Source organism: Asterias amurensis, chromosome 2, assembly GCF_032118995.1.
Source record: "Asterias amurensis chromosome 2, ASM3211899v1".
In the NCBI taxonomy this organism is placed as follows: Eukaryota; Metazoa; Echinodermata; class Asteroidea; order Forcipulatida; family Asteriidae; genus Asterias; species Asterias amurensis.
The window spans coordinates 15,772,123-15,790,757 of NC_092649.1; the positions used below are offsets into that span (position 1 = coordinate 15,772,123).

The 18,635-nt window shown below is 34.4% G+C and overlaps 1 protein-coding gene across 1 annotated transcript in view; it reads right to left on the reverse strand.

Moving 5' to 3' along the window:
* Window positions 1–18,635, reverse strand: part of LOC139954265 (BBSome complex member BBS2-like) — a 46,329-nt gene that overhangs the window by 13,004 nt on the left and 14,690 nt on the right. Inside the window, exons 14-15 of the mRNA XM_071953995.1 lie at window positions 17,309–17,437; window positions 15,629–15,766 (exon numbers count right to left, since the gene is read on the reverse strand). Of these exons, the coding sequence (XP_071810096.1) occupies window positions 15,629–15,766; window positions 17,309–17,437 (267 nt within the window). The remainder of the gene's footprint in view (window positions 1–15,628; window positions 15,767–17,308; window positions 17,438–18,635) is intronic.

Genomic DNA, 18,635 nt, shown 5'->3' on the forward strand with positions numbered 1-18,635 from the left:
CTGGGTATATAAGCGAAAGTTTGAGATTTTTAAAGAATTTTGTGCGTTTGAGTTTTTTGGTAAAAAATCCCAAAAAAATCTGTGATGCCGACATGGGTCGATTTTTCAGATTCGGGGTGAACAAAGTTTCTGTGATTTTATGCTTTCAAATGATACAGAAGATACTACTGAAGACATTTTATCAGTGCGGACTGGGTATATAAGCGAAAGTTTGAGATTTTTTAAGAATATTGTGAGTTTGAGTTTTTGGTCAAAAATCCAAAAAAATCTGTGATGCCGGCATGGGTCGGTTTTTCAGATTTGGGGTTAACAAAATTTGTATGATTTTATGCATTCAAATGATACAGAAGATACCACTGAAGATATTTTATCAGGGCGGACTGGGTATATAAGCGAAAGTTTGAGATTTTTAAAGAATTTTGTGAGTTTGAGTTTTTTGTCAAAAATCCGAAAAGATCTGTGATGCCGGCATGGGTCGATTTTTCAGATTTGGTGTAAAAATACTTTCTGTGATTTTATGCTTTCAAATGATACAGAAGATACTAATAAAGACATTTTATCAGTGCGGACTGGGTATATAAGGGAAAGTTTGAGATTTTTAAAGAATGTTGTGAGGTTGTGTTTTTGGTCAAAAATCCCCAAAAATCTGTGATGCCGGCATGGGTCGATTTTACAGATTCGAGGTGAACAAAATTTCTGTGATTTTATGCTTTCAAATGATACAGAAGATACTACTGAAGACATTTTATCAGTGCGGACTGGGTATATAAGCGAAAGTTTGAGATTTATAAAGAATTTTGTGAGTTTGTGTTTTTGGTCAAAAATCCCAAAAAATCTGTAATGCCGGCATGGGTCGATTTTTCAGATTCGGGGTGAACAAAATTTCTGTGATTTTATGCTTTCAAATGATACAGAAGATACTACTGAAGACATTTTATCAGTGCGGACTGGGTATATAAGAGAAAGTTTGAGATTTTGAAAGAATTTTGTGAGTATGTGTTTTTGGTCAAAAATCCAAAAAAAAATATCTGTGATGCCGGCATGGGTTGATTTTTCAGATTTGGGGTGAACAAAAATTCTGTGATTTTATGCTTTCAAATGATACAGAAGATACTACTGAAGACATTTTGTCAGTGCGGACTGGGTATATAAGCGAAAATTTGAGATTTTCAAAGAATTTTGTGAGTATGTGTTTTTGGTAAAAAATCCCCAAAAAATCTGTGATGCCGGCATGGGTCGATTTTTCTGATTTGGGGTAAAAATATTTTCTGTTATTTTATGCTTTCAAATGATACAGAAGATACTACTAAAGACATTTTATCAGTGCGGACTGGGTATATAAGCGAAAGTTTGAGATTTTTAAATAATTTTGTGAGTTTGAGTTTTTGGTCAAAAATCCCAAAAAATCTGTGATGCCGGCATGGGTCAATTTTTCAGATTTTGGGTGAACAAAATTTCTGTGATTTTATGCTTTCAAATGATACAGAAGATACTACTAAAGACATTTTATCAGTGCGGACTGGGTGTATAAGCGAAAGTTTGAGATTTTTAAAGAATTTTGTAAGTTTGTGTTTTTGGTCAAAAATCCAAAAAAAATCTGTGATGCCGGCATGGGTCGATTTTATGCTTTCAAATGATACAGAAGATACTACTAAAGACATTTTATCAGTGCGGACTGGGTATATAAGCGAAAGTTTGAGATTTATAAAGAATTTTGTGAGTTTGAGTTTTTGGTCAAAAATCCCAAAAAATCTGTGATGCCGGCATGGGTCGATTTTTCAGATTCGTGGTGAACAAAAATTCTGTGATTTTATGCTTTCAAATGATACAGAAGATACTACTAAAGACATTTTATCAGTGCGGACTGGGTAAATTAGCAAAAGTTTGAGATTTTTAAAGAATTTTGTGAGTTTGAGTTTTTGGTCAAAAAAACAAAAACATCTGTGATGCCGGCATGGGTCGATTTTTCAGATTTGGGGTGAAAATATTTTCTGTGATTTTATGCTTTCAAATGATACAGAAGATACTACTGAAGATATTTTATCCGTGCGGACTGGATATAAAAGCGAAAGTTTGAGATTTTTAAAGAATTTTGTGAGTTTGAGTTTTTGGTCAAAAAACCAAAAAAATCTGTGATGCCGGCATGGGTCAATTTTTCAGATTCAGGGTAAACAAAATTTCTGTGATTTTATGCTTTCAAATGATACAGAAGATACTACCAAAGATATTTTATCAGTGCGGACTGGGTATATAAGCGAAAGTTTGAGATTTTAAAAGAGTTTTGTGAGTTTGTGTTTTTGGTCAAAAATCCCAAAAAATCTGTGATGCCGGCATGGGTCGATTTTTCAGATTTGGGGTGAAAACATTTTCTGTGATTTTATGCTTTCAAATGATACAGAAGATACTACTGAAGACATTTTATCAGTGCGGACTGGGTATATAAGCGAAAGTTTGAGACTATTAAAGAATTTTGTGAGTATGTGTTTTTGGTCAAAAATCAAAAAAAAAATCTGTGATGCCAGCATGGGTCGGTTTTTCAGATTCGGGGTGAACAAAATTTCTGTGATTTTATGCTTTCAAATGATACAGAAGATACTACTGAAGACATTTTATCAGTGCGAACTGGGTAAATTAGCGAAAGTTTGAGATTTTTTAAGAATTTTGTGAGTTTGAGTTTTTGGTCAAAAATCCCAAAAAATCTGTGATGCCGGCATGGGTTGATTTTTCAGATTTGGGGTGAAAACATTTTCTGTGATTTGATGCTTTCAAATGATACAGAAGATACTACCAAAGACATTTTATCAGTGCAGACTGGGTATATAAGCGAAAGTTTGAGATTTTTAAAGAATTTTGTGAGTTTGAGTTTTTGGTCAAAAATCCAAAAAAATCTGTGATGCCGGCATGGGTCGATTTTTCAGATTTGGGGTGAACAAAATTTCTGTGATTTTATGCTTTCAAATGATACAGAAGATACTACTGAAGATATTTTATCAGTGTGGACTGGGTATATAAGGGAAAGTTTGAGATTTATAAAGAATTTTGTGAGGTTGTGTTTTTGGTCAAAAATCCCCAAAAATCTGTGATGCCGGCATGGGTCGATTTTTCAGATTCGGGGTGAACAAAATTTCTGTGATTTTTGCTTTCAAATGATACAGAAGATACTACCAAAGATATTTTATCAGTGCGGACTGGGTATAAAAGCGAAAGTTTGAGATTTTTAAAGAATTTTGTGAGTTTGTGTTTTTGGTCAAAAATCCAAAAATATCTGTGATGCCGGCATGGGTCGATTTTTCAGATTTGGGGTGAAAACATTTTCTGTGATTTTATGCTTTCAAATGATACAGAAGATACTACCAAAGACATTTTATCAGTGCGGACTAGGTATATAAGCGAAAGTTTGAGATTTTTAAAGAATTTTGTGAGTTTTTGTTTTTGGTCAAAAATCCAAAAAAAATTGTGATGCCGGCATGGGTCGATTTTTCAGATTTGGGGTGAAAACATTTTCTGTGATTTTATGCTTTCAAATGATACAGAAGATACTACTAAAGACAATTTATCAGTGCGTACGGGTATATAAGCGAAAGTTTGAGATTTTTAAAGAATTTTGTGAGTTTGTGTTTTTGGTCAAAAATTCCAAAAAATCTGTGATGCCGGCATGGGTCGATTTTTCAGATTCGGGGTGAACAAAATTTCTGTGATTTTATGCTTTCAAATGATACAGAAGATACTACTAAAGACATTTTATCAGTGCGGACTGGGTAAATTAATGAAAGTTTGAGATTTTTAAAGAATTTTGTGAGTTTGAGTTTTTAGTCAAAAAACCAAAAAAATCTGTGATGCCGGCATGGGTCAATTTTTCAGATTCGGGGTGAACAAAATTTCTGTGATTTTTGCTTTCAAATGATACAGAAGATACTACCAAAGATATTTTATCAGTGCGGACTGGGTATACAAGCGAAAGTTTGAGATTTTTAAAGAATTTTGTGAGTTTGTGTTTTTGGTCAAAAATCCAAAAATATCTGTGATGCCGGCATGGGTCGATTTTTCAGATTTGGGGTGAAAACATTTTCTGTGATTTTATGCTTTCAAATGATACAGAAGATACTACTGAAGACATTTTATCAGTGCGGGCTGGGTATATAAGCGAAAGTTTGAGATTTTTAAAGAATTTTGTGAGTTTGAGTTTTTGGTCAAAAATCCAAAAAAATCTGTGATGCCGGCATGGGTCGATTTTTCAGATTTGGGGTGAACAAAATTTCTGTAATTTTATGCTTTCAAATGATACAGAAGATACTTCTAAAGACATTTTATCAGTGCGGACTGGGTGTATAGGCGAAAGTTTGAGATTTTTTAAGAATTTTGTGAGTTTGAGTTTTTGGTCAAAAAACCAAAAAAATCTGTCATGCCGCCATGGGTCGATTTGTCAGATTTGGGGTGAAAATATTTTCTGTGATTTAATGCTTTCAAATGATACAGAAGATACTGCTAAAGACATTTTATCAGTGCAGACTGGGTATATAAGCGAAAGTTTGAGATTTTTAAAGAATTTTGTGAGTTTGAGTTTTTGGTAAAAAATCCAAAAAAATCTGTGATGCCGGCATGGGTCGATTTTTCAGATTTGGGGTGAACAAAATTTCTGTGATTTTATGCTTTCAAATGATACAGAAGATACTACCAAAGACAATTTATCAGTCCGGACTGGGTATATAAGCGAAAGTTTGAGATTTATAAAGAATTTTGTGAGTTTGAGTTTTTGGTCAAAAATCCCAAAAAATCTGTGATGCCGGCATGGGTCGATTTTTCAGATTCGTGGTGAACAAAAATTCTGTGATTTTATGCTTTCAAATGATACAGAAGATACTAATAAAGACATTTTATCAGTGCAGACTGGGTAAATTAGCGAAAGTTTGAGATTTTTAAAGAATTTTGTGAGTTTGTGTTTTTGGTCAAAAATCCAAAAAAATCTGTGATGCCGGCATGGGTCTGTTTTTCAGATTCGGGGTGAACAAAATTTCTGTGATTTTATGCTTTCAAATGATACAGAAGATACTACTGAAGACATGTTATCAGTGCGGACTGGGTATATAAGCGAAAGTTTGAGATTTATAAAGAATTTTGTGAGTATGTGTTTTTGGTCAAAAATCCAAAAAAATCTGTGATGCCGGCATGGGTCGGTTTTTCAGATTCGGGGTGAACAACATTTCTGTGATTTTATGCTTTAAAATGATACAGAAGATACTACTGAAGACATTTTATCAGTGCAGACTGGGTATATAAGCGAAAGTTTGAGATTTTTAAAGAATTTTGTGAGTATGTGTTTTTGGTCAAAAAACCAAAAAAATCTGTGATGCCGGCATGGGTCGATTTGTCAGATTTGGGGTGAAATTATTTTCTGTGATTTTTATGCTTTCAAATGATACAGAAGATACTACTGCAGACATTTTATCAGTGCGGACTGGGTATATCAGCGAAAGTTTAAGATTTTTAAAGAATTTTGTGAGTTTGAGTTTTTTTGGAAAAAAAACAAAAAAATATGTGATGCCGGCATGGGTCAATTTTTCAGATTCAGGGTAAACAAAATTTCTGTGATTTTATGCTTTCAAATGATACAGAAGATACTACCAAAGATATTTTATCAGTGCGGACTGGGTATATAAGCGAAAGTTTGAGATTTTAAAAGAGTTTTGTGAGTTTGTGTTTTTGGTCAAAAATCCCAAAAAATCTGTGATGCCGGCATGGGTCGATTTTTCAGATTTGGGGTGAAAACATTTTCTGTGATTTTATGCTTTCAAATGATACAGAAGATACTACTGAAGACATTTTATCAGTGCGGACTGGGTATATAAGCGAAAGTTTGAGACTTTTAAAGAATTTTGTGAGTATGTGTTTTTGGTCAAAAATCAAAAAAAAAATCTGTGATGCCAGCATGGGTCGGTTTTTCAGATTCGGGGTGAACAAAACTTCTGTGATTTTATGCTTTCAAATGATACAGAAGATACTACTGAAGACATTTTATCAGTGCGGACTGGGTATATAAGCGAAAGTTTGAGATTTTTAAAGAATTTTGTGAGTTTGAGTTTTTGGTCAAAAATCCAAAAAAATCTGTGATGCCGGCATGGGTCGATTTTTCAGATTCGGGTGAACAAAATTTCTGTGATTTTATGCTTTCAAATGATACAGAAGATACTACTGAAGACATTTTATCAGTGCGGACTGGGTATATAAGCGAAAGTTTGAGATTTATAAAGAATTTTGTGAGTTTGAGTTTTTGGTCAAAAATCCCAAAAAATCTGTGATGCCGGCATGGGTCGATTTTTCAGATTCGGGGTGAACAAAATTTCTGTGATTTTATGCTTTCAAATGATACAGAAGATACTAATAAAGACATTTTATCAGTGCAGACTGGGTAAATTAGCGAAAGTTTGAGATTTTTAAAGAATTTTGTGAGTTTGAGTTTTTGGTCAAAAATCCCAAAAAATCTGTGATGCCGGCATGGGTCGATTTTTCAGATTTGGGGTGAAAACATTTTCTGTGATTTTATGCTTTCAAATGATACAGAAGATACTACTGAAGACATTTTATCAGTGCGGACTGGGTATATAAGCGAAAGTTTGAGATTTTTAAAGAATTTTGTGAGGTTGAGTTTTTGGTAAAAAATCCAAAAAAATCTGTGATGCCGGCATGGGTCGATTTTTCAGATTTGGGGTGAACAAAATTTCTGTGATTTTATGCTTTCAAATGATACAGAAGATACTACTGAAGATATTTTATCAGTGCGGACTGGGTATATAAGCGAAAGTTTGAGATTTTTAAAGAATTTTGTGAGTATGTGTTTTTGGTCAAAAATCAAAAAAAATCTGTGATGCCGGCATGGGTCGGTTTTTCAGATTCGGGGGTGAACAAAATTTCTGTGATTTTATGCTTTCAAATGATACAGAAGATACTACTGAAGACATTTTATCAGTGCAGACTGGGTATAAAAGCGAAAGTGTGAGATTTATAAAGAATTTTGTGAGTTTGAGTTTTTGGTCAAAAATCCAAAAAAATCTGTGATGCCGGCATGGGTCGATTTTTCAGATTCGGGGTGAACAAAATTTCTGTGATTTTATGCTTTCAAATGATACAGAAGATACTACCAAAGACATTTTATCAGTGCGGACTGGGTAAATTAGCGAAAGTTTGAGATTTTTGGTCAAAAATCCAAAAAAATCTGTGATGCCGGCATGGGTCGATTTTTCAGATTTTGGGTGAAAATATTTTCTGTGATTTTATGCTTTCAAATGATACAGAAGATACTACTGAAGACATTTTATCAGTGCGGACTGGGTATATAAGCGAAAGTTTGAGATTTTAAAAGAATTTTGTGAGTTTGTGTTTTTGGTCAAAAATCCCAAAAAATCTGTGATGCCGGCATGGGTCGATTTTTCAGATTTGGGGTGAAAACATTTTCTGTGATTTTATGCTTTCAAATGATACAGAAGATACTACTGAAGACATTTTATCAGAGCGGACTGGGTATATAAGCGAAAGTTTGAGATTTTTAAAGAATTTTGTGAGTATGTGTTTTGGGTCAAAAATCAAAAAAAAATCTGTGATGCCAGCATGGGTCGGTTTTTCAGATTCGGGGTGAACAAAATTTCTGTGATTTTATGCTTTCAAATGATACAGAAGATACTACTGAAGACATTTTATCAGTGCGAACTGGGTATAAAAGCGAAAGTTTGAGATTTATAAAGAATTTTGTGAGTTTGAGTTTTTGGTCAAAAATCCCAAAAAATCTATGATGCCGGCATGGGTCGATTTTTCAGATTTGGGGTGAAAACATTTTCTGTGAATTTATGCTTTCAAATGATACAGAAGATACTACTGAAGACATTTTATCAGTGCGGGCTGGGTATATAAGCGAAAGTTTGAGATTTTTAAAGAGTTTTGTGAGTTTGAGTTTTTGGTCAAAAATCCAAAAAAATCTGTGATGCCGGCATGGGTCGATTTTTCAGATTTGGGGTGAACAAAATTTCTGTGATTTTATGCTTTCAAATGATACAGAAGATACTACTGAAGATATTTTATCAGTGCGGACTGGGTATATAAGCGAAAGTTTGAGATTTTTAAAGAATTTTGTGAGTATGTGTTTTTGGTCAAAAATCAAAAAAAATCTGTGATGCCGGCATGGGTCGGTTTTTCAGATTCGGGGGTGAACAAAATTTCTGTGATTTTATGCTTTCAAATGATACAGAAGATACTACTGAAGACATTTTATCAGTGCAGACTGGGTATAAAAGCGAAAGTGTGAGATTTATAAAGAATTTTGTGAGTTTGAGTTTTTGGTCAAAAATCCAAAAAAATCTGTGATGCCGGCATGGGTCGATTTTTCAGATTCGGGGTGAACAAAATTTCTGTGATTTTATGCTTTCAAATGATACAGAAGATACTACCAAAGACATTTTATCAGTGCGGACTGGGTAAATTAGCGAAAGTTTGAGATTTTTGGTCAAAAATCCAAAAAAATCTGTGATGCCGGCATGGGCGATTTTTCAGATTTTGGGTGAAAATATTTTCTGTGATTTTATGCTTTCAAATGATACAGAAGATACTACTGAAGACATTTTATCAGTGCGGACTGGGTATATAAGCGAAAGTTTGAGATTTTAAAAGAATTTTGTGAGTTTGTGTTTTTGGTCAAAAATCCCAAAAAATCTGTGATGCCGGCATGGGTCGATTTTTCAGATTTGGGGTGAAAACATTTTCTGTGATTTTATGCTTTCAAATGATACAGAAGATACTACTGAAGACATTTTATCAGAGCGGACTGGGTATATAAGCGAAAGTTTGAGATTTTTAAAGAATTTTGTGAGTATGTGTTTTGGGTCAAAAATCAAAAAAAAATCTGTGATGCCAGCATGGGTCGGTTTTTCAGATTCGGGGTGAACAAAATTTCTGTGATTTTATGCTTTCAAATGATACAGAAGATACTACTGAAGACATTTTATCAGTGCGAACTGGGTATAAAAGCGAAAGTTTGAGATTTATAAAGAATTTTGTGAGTTTGAGTTTTTGGTCAAAAATCCCAAAAAATCTATGATGCCGGCATGGGTCGATTTTTCAGATTTGGGGTGAAAACATTTTCTGTGAATTTATGCTTTCAAATGATACAGAAGATACTACTGAAGACATTTTATCAGTGCGGGCTGGGTATATAAGCGAAAGTTTGAGATTTTTAAAGAGTTTTGTGAGTTTGAGTTTTTGGTCAAAAATCAAAAAAAATCTGTGATGCCGGCATGGATCGATTTTTCAGATTTGGGGTGAACAAAATTTTTGTGGTTTTTATGCTTTCAAATGATACAGAAGATACTACTAAAGACATTTGATCAATGCAGACTGGGTAAATTAGCGAAAGTTTGAGATTTTTAAAGAATTTTGTGAGTTTATGTTTTTGGTCAAAAATCCCCAAAAATCTGTGATGCCAGCAGGGGTCGATTTTTCAGATTCGTGGTGAAAACATTTTCTGTGATTTGATGCTTTCAAATGATACAGAAGATACTACCAAAGACATTTTATCAGTGCAGACTGGGTATATAAGCGAAAGTTTGAGATTTTTAAAGAATTTTGTGAGTTTGAGTTTTTGGTCAAAAATCCCAAAAAATCTGTGATGCCGGCATGGGTCGATTTTTCAGATTTGGGGTGAACAAAATTTCTGTGATTTTATGCTTTCAAATGATACAGAAGATACTACTGAAGACATTTTGTCAGTGCGGGCTGGGTATATAAGCAAAAGTTTGAGATTTTTAAAGAATTTTGTGAGTTTGAGTTTTTGGTAAAAAATCCAAAAACATCTGTGATGCCGGCATGGGTCGATTTTTCAGATTTGGGGTGAACAAAATTTCTATGATTTTATGCTTACTAATGATACAGAAGATACTACCAAAGACATTTTATCAGTGCGGACTGGGTATATAAGCGAAAGTTTGAGATTTTTAAAGAATTTTGTGAGTATGTGTTTTTGGTCAAAAATCAAAAAAAATCTGTGATGCCGGCATGGGTCGGTTTTTCAGATTTTTGGTGAAAATATTTTCTGTGATTTTATGCTTTCAAATGATACAGAAGATACTACTGAAGATATTTTATCAGTGTGGACTGGGTATATAAGGGAAAGTTTGAGATTTATAAAGAATTTTGTGAGGTTGTGTTTTTGGTCAAAAATCCCAAAAAATCTGTGATGCCGGCATGGGTCGATTTTTCAGATTTGGGGTGAACAAAATTTCTGTGATTTTATGCTTTCAAATGATACAGAAGATACTACTGAAGACATGTTATCAGTGCGGGCTGGGTATATAAGCGAAAGTTTGAGATTTTTAAAGAATTTTGTGAGTTTGAGTTTTTGGTCAAAAATCCCAAAAAATCTGTGATGCCGGCATGGGTCGATTTTTCAGATTTGGGGTGAACAAAATTTCTGTGATTTTATGCTTTCAAATGATACAGAAGATACTACCAAAGACATTTTATCAGTGCGGACTGGGTATATAAGCGAAAGTTTGAGATTTTTAAAGAATTTTGTGAGTTTGCGTTTTTGGTCAAAAATCAAAAAAAAATTTGTGATGCCGGCATGGGTCGATTTTTCAGATTTGGGGTGAAAATACTTTCTGTGATTTAATGCTTTCAAATGATACAGAAGATACTACCAAAGACATTTTATCAGTGCGGACTGGGTATATAAGCGAAAGTTTGAGATTTTTAAAGAATTTTGTGAGTTTTTGTTTTGGGTAAAAAATCCAAAAAAATCTGTGATGCCGGCATGGGTCGATTTTTCAGATTTGGGGTGAACAGAATTTCTGTGATTTTATGCTTTCAAATGATACAGAAGATACTACCAAAGACATTTTATCAGTGCGGACTGGGTATATAAGCGAAAGTTTGAGATTTTTAAAGAATTTTGTGAGTATGTGTTTTTGGTCAAAAATCAAAAAAAATCTGTGATGCCGGCATGGGTCGGTTTTTCAGATTTTTGGTGAAAATATTTTCTGTGATTTTATGCTTTCAAATGATACAGAAGATACTACTGAAGATATTTTATCAGTGTGGACTGGGTATATAAGGGAAAGTTTGAGATTTATAAAGAATTTTGTGAGGTTGTGTTTTTGGTCAAAAATCCCAAAAAATCTGTGATGCCGGCATGGGTCGATTTTTCAGATTTGGGGTGAACAAAATTTCTGTGGTTTTTAAGCTTTCAAATGATACAGAAGATACTACTAAAGACATTTTATCAGTGTAGACTGGGTATATAAGCGAAAGTTTGAGATTTTTAAAGAATTTTGTGAGTTTGAGTTTTTGGTCAAAAAACCCCCAAAAATCTGTGATGCCGGCATGGGTCGATTTTTCAGATTTGGGGTGAACAAAATTTCTGTGATTTTATGCTTTCAAATGATACAGAAGATACTACTGAAGACATGTTATCAGTGCGGGCTGGGTATATAAGCGAAAGTTTGAGATTTTTAAAGAATTTTGTGAGTTTGAGTTTTTGGTCAAAAATCCCAAAAAATCTGTGATGCCGGCATGGGTCGATTTTTCAGATTTGGGGTGAACAAAATTTCTGTGATTTTATGCTTTCAAATGATACAGAAGATACTACCAAAGACATTTTATCAGTGCGGACTGGGTATATAAGCGAAAGTTTGAGATTTTTAAAGAATTTTGTGAGTTTGCGTTTTTGGTCAAAAATCAAAAAAAAATTGTGATGCCGGCATGGGTCGATTTTTCAGATTTGGGGTGAACAAAATTTCTGTGATTTTATGCTTTCAAATGATACAGAAGATACTACTGAAGACATGTTATCAGTGCGGGCTGGGTATATAAGCGAAAGTTTGAGATTTTTAAAGAATTTTGTGAGTTTGAGTTTTTGGTCAAAAATCCCCAAAAATCTGTGATGCCGGCATGGGTCGATTTTTCAGATTTGGGGTGAACAAAATTTCTGTGATTTTATGCTTTCAAATGATACAGAAGATACTACCAAAGACATTTTATCAGTGCGGACTGGGTATATAAGCGAAAGTTTGAGATTTTTAAAGAATTTTGTGAGTTTGCGTTTTTGGTCAAAAATCAAAAAAAAATTGTGATGCCGGCATGGGTCGATTTTTCAGATTTGGGGTGAAAATACTTTCTGTGATTTAATGCTTTCAAATGATACAGAAGATACTACCAAAGACATTTTATCAGTGCAGACTGGGTATATAAGCGAAAGTTTGAGATTTTTAAAGAATTTTGTGAGTTTTTGTTTTTGTTTAAAAATCCCCAAAAATCTGTGATGCCGGCATGGGTCGATTTTTCAGATTCGGGTGAATAAAATTTCTGTGATTTTATGCTTTCAAATGATACAGAAGATCCTACCAAAGACATTTGGTCAGTGCGGACTGGGTATATAAGCGAAAGTTTGAGATTTTTAAAGAATTTTGTGAGTTTGTGTTTTTGGTCAAAAATCCAAAAAAATCTGTGATGCCAGCATGGGTCGATATTTCAGATTTGGAGTGAAAAAAAAAATTCTGTGATTTTATGCTTTCAAATGATACAGGAGATACTACTGAATACATTTTATCAGTGCGGACTGGGTAAATTAGCAAAAGTTTGAGATTTGTAAAGAATTTTGTGAGTTTGTGTTTATGGTCAAAAATCCAAAAATAATTGTGATGCCGCGATTTTTCAGATTTGGGGTGAACAGAATTTCTGTGATTTTATGCTTTCAAATGATACAGAAGATACTACCAAAGACATTTTATCAGTGCGGACTGGGTATATAAGCGAAAGTTTGAGATTTTTAAAGAATTTTGTGAGTATGTGTTTTTGGTCAAAAATCAAAAAAAATCTGTGATGCCGGCATGGGTCGGTTTTTCAGATTTTTGGTGAAAATATTTTCTGTGATTTTATGCTTTCAAATGATACAGAAGATACTACTGAAGATATTTTATCAGTGTGGACTGGGTATATAAGCAAAAGTTTGAGATTTATAAAGAATTTTGTGAGGTTGTGTTTTTGGTCAAAAATCCCAAAAAATCTGTGATGCCGGCATGGGTCGATTTTTCAGATTTGGGGTGAACAAAATTTCTGTGGTTTTTAAGCTTTCAAATGATACAGAAGATACTACTAAAGACATTTTATCAGTGTAGACTGGGTATATAAGCGAAAGTTTGAGATTTTTAAAGAATTTTGTGAGTTTGAGTTTTTGGTCAAAAAACCCCCAAAAATCTGTGATGCCGGCATGGGTCGATTTTTCAGATTTGGGGTGAACAAAATTTCTGTGATTTTATGCTTTCAAATGATACAGAAGATACTACTGAAGACATGTTATCAGTGCGGGCTGGGTATATAAGCGAAAGTTTGAGATTTTTAAAGAATTTTGTGAGTTTGAGTTTTTGGTCAAAAATCCCAAAAAATCTGTGATGCCGGCATGGGTCGATTTTTCAGATTTGGGGTGAACAAAATTTCTGTGATTTTATGCTTTCAAATGATACAGAAGATACTACCAAAGACATTTTATCAGTGCGGACTGGGTATATAAGCGAAAGTTTGAGATTTTTAAAGAATTTTGTGAGTTTGCGTTTTTGGTCAAAAATAAAAAAAAAATTGTGATGCCGGCATGGGTCGATTTTTCAGATTTGGGGTGAACAAAATTTCTGTGATTTTATGCTTTCAAATGATACAGAAGATACTACTGAAGACATGTTATCAGTGCGGGCTGGGTATATAAGCGAAAGTTTGAGATTTTTAAAGAATTTTGTGAGTTTGAGTTTTTGGTCAAAAATCCCCAAAAATCTGTGATGCCGGCATGGGTCGATTTTTCAGATTTGGGGTGAACAAAATTTCTGTGATTTTATGCTTTCAAATGATACAGAAGATACTACCAAAGACATTTTATCAGTGCGGACTGGGTATATAAGCGAAAGTTTGAGATTTTTAAAGAATTTTGTGAGTTTGCGTTTTTGGTCAAAAATCAAAAAAAAATTGTGATGCCGGCATGGGTCGATTTTTCAGATTTGGGGTGAAAATACTTTCTGTGATTTAATGCTTTCAAATGATACAGAAGATACTACCAAAGACATTTTATCAGTGCAGACTGGGTATATAAGCGAAAGTTTGAGATTTTTAAAGAATTTTGTGAGTTTTTGTTTTTGTTTAAAAATCCCCAAAAATCTGTGATGCCGGCATGGGTCGATTTTTCAGATTCGGGTGAATAAAATTTCTGTGATTTTATGCTTTCAAATGATACAGAAGATCCTACCAAAGACATTTGGTCAGTGCGGACTGGGTATATAAGCGAAAGTTTGAGATTTTTAAAGAATTTTGTGAGTTTGTGTTTTTGGTCAAAAATCCAAAAAAATCTGTGATGCCAGCATGGGTCGATATTTCAGATTTGGAGTGAAAAAAAAAATTCTGTGATTTTATGCTTTCAAATGATACAGGAGATACTACTGAATACATTTTATCAGTGCGGACTGGGTAAATTAGCAAAAGTTTGAGATTTGTAAAGAATTTTGTGAGTTTGTGTTTATGGTCAAAAATCCAAAAATAATTGTGATGCCGCGATTTTTCAGATTCGGGGTGAAAAAATTTCTGTGATTTTATGCTTTCATGTCTATTATACAAAAGATACTACTGAAGACATTTTGGCAGTGCGGACTGGGTAAACTAGCGAAAGTTTGAGATTTTTAAAGAATTTTGTGAATTTGTGTTTTTGGTAAAAGTTCAAAAAAAATCAGTGATGCCGGCATGGGTCGATTTTTCAGATTTGGGGAGAAAAAGTTTTTGTTGATTTTATGCTTTCAAATGATACAAAAGATACTACTAAAGACATTTCATCAGTGCGGACTGGGTATCCTCGCAAAACTTTGAGAGTTATTGTTAATTTTCTGAGTTTGGGTTTTTGGTCAAAAATCCCCCAAAGGGGTGATTCAGGCATGGGTCATGTTTCAGATTTTGGGTGAATCAACTTTCGGTGATTTTATGCTTTCAAATGATACAGAACAGACGACTACTGAAGACATTTTGTCATTGCGGACTAGGCATATAAGCAAGAATTCGAGATTTTTTGAGAATTTTTTTTTTTTACTATCAACCATTGCTCGTTACCACTTCTACTTGTAAACTCCGTAGGGTCCATAAGACAGGACGTTAAGCCGAGTAAGTTGTATGCTAACAACTGTTTTGATTAAGAACCAATAGTATCCAGTGCCTTTAAAGCCATTATACACTTTCGGTACAAAAAAAAAAGAGTTAAAAGATTTACAAATAATTTACAGGGTTTACAGAAGGTAATGGTGAAAGACTTCTCTTGAAATATTGTTCCATGAAATGCTTTACTTTTTGAGAAAACATTAAAACAATATCAATTCTTGATAGCGAGAATTACGGATTTATTTTAAACACATGTCATGACACAGCGAAACGCGCGGAAACAAGAGTGGGTTTTCCCGTTATTTTCTCCCGATTCTGATGACCGATCGAGCCTAAATTTTCACAGGTTTGTTTTTTTATATATTAGTTGTGATACACCAAGTGTGGGACTTGGACATTACTGTTTACCGAAAGTGTATAATGGCTTTAAACCAAAACAAAGGTGGGAAAATTCCTTTAAAAATCTGACCTTTATGAGAACATTGTTGAGTTCCTCCATGTGCATTGGGAAGTCGGCGATGACTTGCAGGTCTTCAATACCAAGGAAATTACTAATGGCCTGAATCAGGTCTCCAGCTAGATCCATGTCGTCCGTCTTAATGCAGATCTGATATATACAAAAACCACAAGGGAAACTGACTGAGTTAGTTTTAAATGACTTGGAGTGGCACAAATTTACTAGAGTGGGATTTCGAACTAGCGACCTCCGGATAGGTGCTGGTGCCCCACCAACTGTGCTTTCTAGCTCTTTGTTGGGGGTTTCGCTGTTTTGTCAATATATTTATTCTTCGCTCCACCAACTGAGCTATCTGGCTCTATGTTTGGGGTTTACTGATTTTGTCAATAAATCTATTTTTTTCGGGAGTGTAAGTCAGAAGCCACACAACCGTTCATTGCTGTATAGCCAGGGATCACACCCAAGTTTAGGATACAACCAGGGAAGCGGCAGATCGAATACAGCAACACAAACAATAACACTTCATAAACACCTCGAAGAGTCCTTCGTTAGCGCCAATAACAGAATGAATAGGAAATGAGAAAATTAGGAAATTAGAAAAAATGTTTGTATTGTATTTGTATTTGCACACATTTATTTCATTGCTGCCCTACATTTAAACTTACACATTTTACAAAGTTTTATAAGTATATTCAAATTATGAGTAGTTTACAGTATTACTTAGTATCTTAGGATATGAAAGTTTACAATGATTTAGATAGTTATTTATTAGGAAGCTTTTAAAGTCATGTTAAGTTTTATATGTGAAAGGAAAACCCTCATTTAAAGAAAACCAACAAACCAGGTAGGGACTGAAAACCCAACCCACATGCAAGGCTCTGTCCTGAGCTTGGGTTAGAACAAAGAGTTATTTATAAGAACTAGAGGGCGCACTGGTGATGCTTCTTGCACAAACGCGATGGGACCGCAAGGAGACACGCGCGTGGCGTGCGTTGAATATGAAACACACGTTGGAGTTTTGTGTTTATTGAACACTACCCCATGCTGTTTTGTCAACTCACAAAATGGCCGCACAAACACACCTTAAATAAGCCTTAAATAAACCTCAAAGAAAACAGGACAGGGTTAATTTTAAGTGATTTGGGGTTTAACAAAGACAATTTGTAAGTGGACATTCCAAAAAACAATTGTTGGCTTCTGTAAATGCCCCCATTGGTTTTCTCTGTATTATTTTCATTTCATTACTCATTTTTGGTCCTTATTAATAATTTTTCTCGTCCAGTTATTAACTACTATTCTTGACGGTCTTTGACCTAAATTATTGTACAAATTTTTTTGTCAACAATATGGAAACAAAATTGTTGACTTGATTTTAATTTGAATCCCGACAAACTAAAACAGTATAGGTAAAAACCACAATTAATATTCTTTATCCCCGATGTAAATTTAACAGCTCTTATATGGTTGTGGTACCCCCTGCTAGGATTCGAAACTGCCTCTAGCTACCGGGCAACCTCGGTAGTCTAGTTGGTAAGACACTGCTCTAGAATTGCAAGGGTCGTGGGTTCGAAACCCACCCAAGTAACATGCCTGTGATATTTTTTCACAGGACTCTGGGAAAGTACTGAGTATACAGTGCTAACACACATTGGTGTATGGGTAAAAACCAATAAACTAAAACAGGTTTCTCACCAGTCCATTGGTCTGCATGTTGATAAACACTGGTCCTGAACCACGCAGCGATATGAAGCCAATGTTGAGCTCACCCTTACAGGTAATGTCCTCATTCAACAAGAAATTCTGATTGACCCACATCAAGACCTGGACAAAAATAAAGAGAGTAATAATATCAAAGTCTTATATAAATATATATGTATATATATATCAAATAATAAACCACAAGGGAAACTGACTATATATATATACATTTTTTGTTTTAGATAGATAGATAGATAGATATGTAGGTAGGTATAAACGTTTATTCAATGTTGCAAATAGTGTATAATACAGGGTGATATTGACAAAATTAATGTAAATATAAAATATATTAAAAGGTGAAACTTTAAACAAAAGGCAACATCTAGGTTCGGGGAGAAGCACAGCTTTTGTTCCCCAGCCTATGAACAGACAGACCAAAAAAACAGACAGACATTAAAATTACAGGACAAAACTAACAGGACAAAATTGACAGGTGTAAGACAGAAAATAAAGCCGTTACAATTTCTACATAAAAAAATAACATCAGAATCTTAGTATAGCACGCATATCTACCAAACAAGATACTCAAAGTGCTGAGTATATACAAACTTTCAGAATGATAGGTAAATTGCAGTGATGGATTTTGAGACCCAATTATTTAGCACCTTATAAGGGTTTACAAGGTGCTACGGCGCATACAGCAGCCACAGCCAGGAACACCGGTACGAACCCCTTCTCTTTTCCAAAAGTGCACTTGGTTCTTATACATGCGTAACACAACACATGGGACCAATGGCTTTCCGTCCAATCCGAAAGACAAAGCAATAGTTAAGTGTCTTGCTTAAGGACACAAGTGTCACGCACGGCTATAGAACAGATTCAAAACAGCTGGGGTATACCATTGGAATTACCTGGATCTGAAATAGTTAATTGTTTGGTGACAACAAAGAGAACATTATCAAATTAACAGGGCCCAATTTCATAAATCTGCTTAGCGGCCAATTTCATGCTTACAGTGTGATTTCCATTTCATAGCGCTGCTATTACCGTAAGCACAAGATAAGGTATGCTAACCATCGGGTGCAAATCCATGGATAATGCACAAGACGGCCGCCTAAAGAGTTTGCTTATCTATGAAATTCGCTTAAGCTTAAGCAAATGTTTTAGCAATAGTTAGCACAAAAAAAGTGTGTACAGTTGAGCAGCAATAAGAAATTGGCCCCTGAAATCCAATTTAGAAAAAGTGGATCCAAAATGGTTAGTCATTTGGTGACCATGGACAGGTTTCATACAGCTACTTTTAAAGCAGACAAGGGTGCTT